The 7756-nt window shown below is 34.4% G+C and overlaps 2 protein-coding genes across 3 annotated transcripts in view; one reads left to right on the forward strand and one right to left on the reverse strand.

Annotated features, from left to right (window-relative positions):
• The window catches only part of sha (shavenoid), a 56312-nt gene extending 51997 nt beyond the window's left edge, over window positions 1-4315 (forward strand). For both annotated transcript variants that reach the window (XM_076125025.1, XM_076125026.1), the window contains exon 10: window positions 67-4315. In XM_076125025.1, the coding sequence (XP_075981140.1) occupies window positions 67-2613 (2547 nt within the window). In that variant the 3' untranslated portion in view covers window positions 2614-4315. The remainder of the gene's footprint in view (window positions 1-66) is intronic.
• A 10-nt stretch (window positions 4316-4325) lies between these two features.
• Window positions 4326-7480, reverse strand: LOC142979836 (uncharacterized). The gene is made up of 5 exons (XM_076125027.1): window positions 6682-7480; window positions 6495-6592; window positions 6035-6360; window positions 5389-5662; window positions 4326-5004 (listed from the first exon to the last, which is right to left on the reverse strand). The coding sequence occupies exons 1-5, from the start codon at window positions 7348-7350 to the stop codon at window positions 4578-4580; spliced, it is 1794 nt and encodes a 597-aa protein (XP_075981142.1). The 5' UTR covers window positions 7351-7480; the 3' UTR covers window positions 4326-4577.
• Between the last annotated feature and the right edge of the window lie 276 nt (window positions 7481-7756).

Genomic DNA, 7756 nt, shown 5'->3' on the forward strand with positions numbered 1-7756 from the left:
TTTTAATTCCTTAAGTAATATTTAACGTAAATAGATGTTTAAATGTATTTTACTGTGCATTTTCAGGAACCTCCTGCCGCAGCCCTAGAATTTTTGGTCAAAATCAGAGAAGTCATCTCAATTGCAAAGCACAAAATGGCCGCAAAACGCTTTCAACCTATTCTTAATCAAATACCTGAAGAAGAAACCTTCCCTTCAAACGGTAACAGTATAGACCTATATCAAGGAATGGGAAGTCAGAGAAGTGGGAGTGTAGTAAGTTTAAAAAGAGAAAATAGTAGAAAGAAGAACTGTGTCGGCTGTCCTGGCTGCAAAATAGACAATAACAACGATCTCCACCACATAACGAAATACAATATTCCTGCATGTGCCAATTGTCTTCATAATAAAGGAGACAAGCAAAGTAGTATACGAAAATGGCTTGAAAACTTACCAACTTTAAAACAACACGCACTATACAATGATTTATTGCCGGCTAATCAGAACGTGGCTGAATCACTTTTATCACTTCCTAGCAGTGAAAGTAGACGAAAAATAAGAAAACAGAATAGTTTCTCCAGTTCAAATTCCATGTATTTAACCGATAATTTTTCAGTTCCCAAAAAATCTTCAACTTTATCAGTGAGATCTGAACCCATGACACGAAATTATAATCTACCTCTTCCAGATTTTGAAAATCTGGATCGTCCACACAATGATTTTAATTTCTATTGCCAAACTGTTGCACGAGTAGAGGATATCCGACCTATCGGTTTCAACGAGTTCCGTATAGCAAGTTTACAAAATAACCCAGATAAAAGATTAATTCAGACTTTCGCTAACAAGAATGCTTTGCCCGACATGGTAAACGAAGCGATAGCTTTAGACCACTGCACGAAATCGTACAATCAGGCAAGTTCTGATGAAGAGAAGAACAGTGGGAAAAGTCCAGAAGCCGTGAACCAAAGTATTTTTTCTCGAAATGCTTCTGAGAGCCCTTCAGGAAATGACTACGAAACAGACAGCCTGGAAAGAAATTCAAATAAGAAAGGATTATCTACTCCCACCGACTATCCAGATGTGCCATCATCGCAGGCAAGCCCAAGTCTTAGTAACGCATTACCTTTAGAAGAAGAATTAACAATGAGAAATGCTGTATATAAAATTCATTCTAGCAGTAACAGCAATACACCTTCTCCACACAGAGATGTGCATGTCAACCAAAATCTTTACGAAACTATAAACAATAATAAAGTTCCTACATTTGAAACTCCGAAACCAAGTAGTCCTAATAAAGACTATAGTTTAGTAACAGAAGTGTATGTAAATAACAACTATAACTTTGAAAGTGCACCAACATCACCTAGTGGATCCGAATGCTCTATGGGTAGTAGAAAATTGCTAACAGGGATCAATGAAATTGAGGAAAAACCAGGTTGTTTAACGATAGAAGTCAAAGATTCCCCTGAAAATTATATTAAAATTCATGAATCTGATGGTTTCGAACCTGACACGTTAGACAGAAAGCATCCAAAACACCAAATCAAAGATGTTGTGGATAAGACGCAGTTCAGTAGAAAAGACTTCATAAAAAATATTGAAGGCAGTAGCGAGAGTCCATCCAGCCCCCAGCGTATACAATTAAGAAGTAGCGGCACTTTTACAAAAACGAATGAAGAAGTGGAATACACATCAAAATTTAACAGTCTAAGAAATGAGTACGAACAAGGAAAACTTACAAATGATCGGCCTAAGCTGTCTACAGGTGTTTACAGTGGGTCAAAAAGTTTAGAGGAAACAGTAGATGAAGATTGGCAAGAAGCGGAAGATTGGGTCACAGAAGAAGGTCGTATTTTAACTCTTGAACTGAGGCATTCAAAGCGACAACGACAATGTACGCCTCCGACTATCAAACAACTCAAGAATTTAGCACGACCTGATGTTTTACCACCTTTACCACCAAGTGATGATGACCCTATATACGAACAGCCGATTTATCCACCCAGAAGGGTCGACACGGAGAAACTACCAAGCAATGAATTGACTCCAAAAAACTTGAGTGGCAGAAGCCTCAGTCCGAGGTCATATATAAAGAATACGACTAGTGAATCTACACTACACGATAGTTCAACATCTGATCTGAATTATGGACCCTCCTGCAGTCCAATGAGAGCTTCTGTCCAATCACAATCCTCGGAGTATGAAAATATGGAGTCCGTTAGCAGTATAGTGCGAAAACCGGGCGACTTATGCAGGAATGTTAGCAGAAAGCGATCAGATAGGATTGCTAATATAAACACTGATACTTTTGTAAAGGCTACGAAGGGAGATGGTCACCCTAAATCTCGTTTCCGGAGAAAGAAAGGTTCGAATGTTCAGGATTCGGGATACTTAAGCAGTGACTCCACGAGTTCGAGACAAGTGCAAAGAAAGTTAGTGATTGCAAAGATAGTGAGTTGTAGTGAAAGTGACGATACTGAGAACGAAGCTCGAAGTGAATCTGGTGCTGAGAGTATAGAGACACATTCGGTGTACTTCGACAGTTTCCGGAAACTTCAGGCGAATATTGAGACCTACAGTTTCAATAGTAGCTCAAGAGACAGTAGTGGAAAGTTTAAACATTCTGATTTATAACGAATTCCTATTAATTTTAATGTGTAGTGCAATATTATAATGAACTGTGTGCAATAACACGTGCAATAAGTATACTATATTATTATGTATCAGTTAATTTAAACTTTAATAACGATCTTTGTAAATAATGCGGTCGCTAATTAAGCCAATGTTGTTGCTGTTTTTTTACTTAAATATTTTACTATAAGTTTTATATTTATAACGTGTTTGACACGAAATAATGCAATAATAATAATATGTAACAGTTATATAATAACAGTACCTCTTAAAACATCGATTTTACTTAAAATAGGAAACATAGTTTATATAGAGTGTAGAGAAAGGCCGGACGTGCAATGCAAGAATAGAATAAGCAATCTAATATTTTGTAATATTACAATATTATTTATTATTGTACAGTGTATAGAATCTGTTGTAGAATAATATTTTTGTGTATATATCGTTATAGGTGAAGAGTCAGGCAGCAGTTTTAAGCTTCCTAGTACCTGACAATATGAGAGTGCTCCGGAGAGGGTAAACTTAAATGTTGGGATCCTCTCTGTAGGAAATTAAGAGCACAAATATCGCGGTTATGGATATTAGACTAGTTGGGAACAAGCAATCCTTTTGAATCGGTCAAATATAGTTCAGTAATTTCTGAAAATATGTTTTGCGCCATCTACTGTTAGCAGTCAATGTACTCACTAATGTCCAGTTTATCTTGGCCTGAATATTGGATGGGCAATAACACTTGTTAAACAACAAAAATGTATTCTTATGTTTTGAATCCTTTATCAAGACTTTTACTTTACCTTGTCTGTTATAAAAAAGCATTGTGCTCTTACTTTATGTAGACTCAAGTAAGCTCTTCGAATTTTGTCTCTAAAACATGTATTTATTTCATATCGCGTGATTTGATTGTTTGTTACCAACAGTCCGGGTTAAAAAGGTTGTGGGTAAATTACGAATATTATTATTTTGTTATAAAATAACATAGAAAACAGCTGATTAAATGGTGCTAAGATATCGCAAAAGGGGGAAACCGGGTACATGTAGTGTGTTAAGTATTTTGTGTATCCGAATTGTATTGCCAATAAAATTGCTAATACTTATTAATTCGTTTTATAGTTAGTTCAATGTGTAATATAACCGATTTTTTACTGCTGTGGAAATGCTCAATAATTAAAGAAATAAATCGATGTATAATAATAATTATGTACTTAGGTTTTGCGTAATTCGTTTATAAAAGTGTTTAGTATTTTGTTTTATTTTCTTGAGTTCTTGCTACACACGCAATGATGATTCAATAACGACTAGTGAAACTGATTCAATATGTAGATTTATTGATCAACTAGCTCTTCAGAATCATCATGGTCACGAGTGTAGCATTTTCTAGAAGAAAAAGATGAGGATTTTTTATGGTTAAGTTTTTTTAAGTTGCAATTACGATAGGTTTAGTAAAAAGCTCTCTTTACAGCCAGTATTAGGCTAATATTTGTACATTGTATTTATGAGTAATATAATTTTGTTATATTTTTAATTTTATTGTCACCGTTTAGACATTTTTATTCGTTTATCGCTCAGTCTGCAATTTCATTCTGAACTGACGTCATCGTTTATATTGTGGACTCATAAGTTTTTTTTACGGCCAAGACATAGACACTTGGCGAAATGTATTTTATATAAAGTTTGTATTGTTATCATTAAATGATGAAACAATTAATATTGTTTTAATTTAGATACCTTTATTTTACCCTACAATATAATAATATGATTACATAGTAAATGATTATCACAGATATTTGAAACTACTTCCTAACTGATTACATTTTGAGACATGCAGTATCTACCAATAAATACAATTTTGAAAGTTAAATAGAAGTTTAAACATACAATCTTATAAGTATGACTAAGATCAGAATTTTACTTCACTTACAACTAACGACATCTAGTGGATAAATATTACAACTCACAGTTCAAATTCTTTACTCTATATTATCCACACACATTTCATCAGGCACCGCGACTGACTCCAAGTCATCGTAGAGAATTTTCACGCCTTTTGCAGCCTCCTCGCGCATTTTTTCTTTAAACTCTTTAAAGACTGCTTCACCCTGAGCGAAAAGGTCGATTTCAGTCCCAAGTTTCGCTTGAAGAGCGAGATTTTTTGTCTCACTCATCTGAATGACAGAGCTGTCTAAGTATTGTAGTACTAATTTCGTTCGATTGAGTACTGATGATGCGTAGTTCACGTAGTTTTGTGTCGGTCCACGGTCAGGTATAGTACTTTCGTTGTACATTGACAGACTGTCATTGAGTGCAGTGATTTTTTGATCAGGCGTCGTTGTAACTACTGCGAATGGGACTGCGTCATGAATGTGGTGGATTAGAGCTAAGACTTGAGATGGGCACCTAGAAATAAAATATTTTTTATTTTATTTAAAGCTAATTAATAGTATGCAGAGCATGATAATATAAAATAAGTCAAAATCGATAGGTCAAAATCGAAAGTCAAAGTTTAATATTATAAAGTATCAGGCATTATATGTTTTAATGGAGGTTCCTTTTTTACTACTTAAGGAGTATCAAACTATATTTAGTTTACTTTTTCTTTAACCCAAACTTTGGTTGGTATTACAGAGCCTAGCTTAGCAGAAGTAAATCCCATTGCTATAACAGGAGTTAGATCTATTATAGAAGTTAATTTAATTTCTCATTGCAGCTAAATACAAATCTATTTCAGAGTAGTGAGCACTCAAGTATTTCATATTGAAATATCAAACAATAAAATAGTACCTTGAATAAACAGTGACAGCCAACTGATTTTTCTTTTCTTGTTTTACAATGTCTGAGACAACCATCACTCCATTCAACACATGGTATGGAGACTTCCTATGTATCACAATGTTCTCAGTATTAGGTACTTGTTCCATTTGTAAGTACTTGATGAAGATGTCCAAGGTTAGAGATTGTTCAGTAGATCGTTTCAAAATTGGGTCTGTGTCTAAACGTCGCATTATTAGATCTGTTTTCTCTGTTGATGCTAGAATTGCCAGCATGATGTTAGGATCTGGAAAGATATTTTAAAATATAAAATCAGTTTTACTTAGAATCGCTACATTCGTTTTTCTTAGGCTACCATAAAAAAGTGGTTGCTTATTTTTATTTTAGTTTAGCTAAAGATTATTACATTTGAATAGAATTTTTCAGATAAGAAATTTTCAATACCAGCAGCTACTAATATTTATTTAATGGAGATGAATTCATACAATATCAAATATGACCTTTTAAGTCCTAAGAGTCTAAAAGATTTCTTGCAAAATAATTAAATACACATTAACAAGTTTATAAGAATTGTACCAAGTAGCTTTCTTAGGTCTCTGCCTACCACTATGAGAAAAAAAAAGCGTCATTTAAAGTAAGAATGTAAATAAATACCAACCCATTGGATCGCTGCAGAGTACATCAAAGTCTTGACCCATAACTTCCGAAGACGAGAGCCTCACATCATCTATTGGCAGAATGCATTCCTTATCATCCTTTGTATAAAATATCACTCCATTAAACTGCATCTTAGTAATCACATTATGTTTTAGCTCCTCATAATCAATAACGGTCACAATTGCGTACTCAATGTCCGGTTTTAACACTTGTGCTGTGGTCTCATTCCAATAAGGTGGGTTGTGTGACCGTTTAAAGATCTTTGTTGTGTATTCTATAGATAGTTTTGTTGTTCCGTGGAGGAGTATATGGACATTTTCCAGGGCCCTGAAATTTGAAAAGCAGTGTTGAGTTTTATGAAAAAGAAGGACATTATTATGCCCTAGATTTTATATTGTGCTTTACAGTGTTATAATTAAATTTATTAGTCTCAAATACTAAAGCATTCTACATCAACTTACTCTTCATTCCTGTTACAAACACTGAAAGCAACAACAATCTTCTTGTTGCAAGTTTTAATCCAAGGTTTCTGAGTACTGATCTGCAATGCATTGGCCAACTGAAAACATAAAGAATACACATGAAGGATCATAAAACATATGAGTTTTTAAAATAAGATGCTATTTTAAATAATATTTATTTTATTACCTTTAATCCATCTTTAAATACAGACTCATCCAAATTTGGATGTATTTTCTTATAAGATGAAAATGCCACAGCCTGACGCATCTTCAAAAGTTCGTTGAGACATTGCTCATTACATTTCACACTGTATTTAGCTTCCACTAATTTCCTCATTAAATGATTGATTATAACTGGTAAAGACTCTTCATTTTTCGGCAGACCAAATGATGGAGAAAAGTTTAAGGGTGTGAAATTTTCAAAGTTGTCATCGGGAGTCAGTGGTATTTCACTGTTTTTGCATATTACTTTCAATGTAGGCTGTCCGGAGCAGGCAGAATCACTTATATCATACCTTGCTACTGAATTCAATATCTGGTGGATCTCTAGATGATCTTTTCTAGACAATATTGTGAGCTCTTCACCACCCGCCACTAAGTAGAAAAGCTCACACTTACTATTCCTTAATATCTTTACATCTGTTAATCGGGTTGTTGTTTCGAGGTCAACAGAAGATACAAGATCTCTTTGGAAATACTCCCGAGCTTCTCCCATCTTGGTACAAACCAAAATGTCAATATTTTTCTCATCTCGCGGATGATTGTCGTAGAACACGTAACATGTAATATCGTTGACAATCGAAGCTGGTACAAGCTGTATTATGGCTTGACGAACATTGTCAGTCATTGCCGACATATTTCACGATTATTTTAAACGTACTTTCATTTAATATTATTGTACAATGATCACATTAATAAAATAATACAGCGACCATGATAAGTTTTCAAATATTGTGACAATCGTTTTGTTGTGTCATTAGTGTCAGCGCTTATTGACAGATTCTTTTTTTTTAATCTATTGCGGTACTGTAATCTCTCACTTTTGAACCAGGCGCTTTGAAGTTTCCATAATTTAATCTTCAGAGACTAGGTAGCATCTTTGGAAAATGTAAATAATTAGGAACCTATGTATCTTTTCTTATACTTATATCTCTCACATTATCTACTAGATACCTACCTACCCGTAGTAGGTACCAGGCGTGGTACCTACGTACTTCCATAAGCCAGTTACAAACATGTCAGCGTTGTAACAAATTGATTAA

This window comes from Anticarsia gemmatalis, chromosome 17 (genome assembly GCF_050436995.1).
Source record: "Anticarsia gemmatalis isolate Benzon Research Colony breed Stoneville strain chromosome 17, ilAntGemm2 primary, whole genome shotgun sequence".
NCBI classification, from domain to species: Eukaryota; Metazoa; Arthropoda; class Insecta; order Lepidoptera; family Erebidae; genus Anticarsia; species Anticarsia gemmatalis.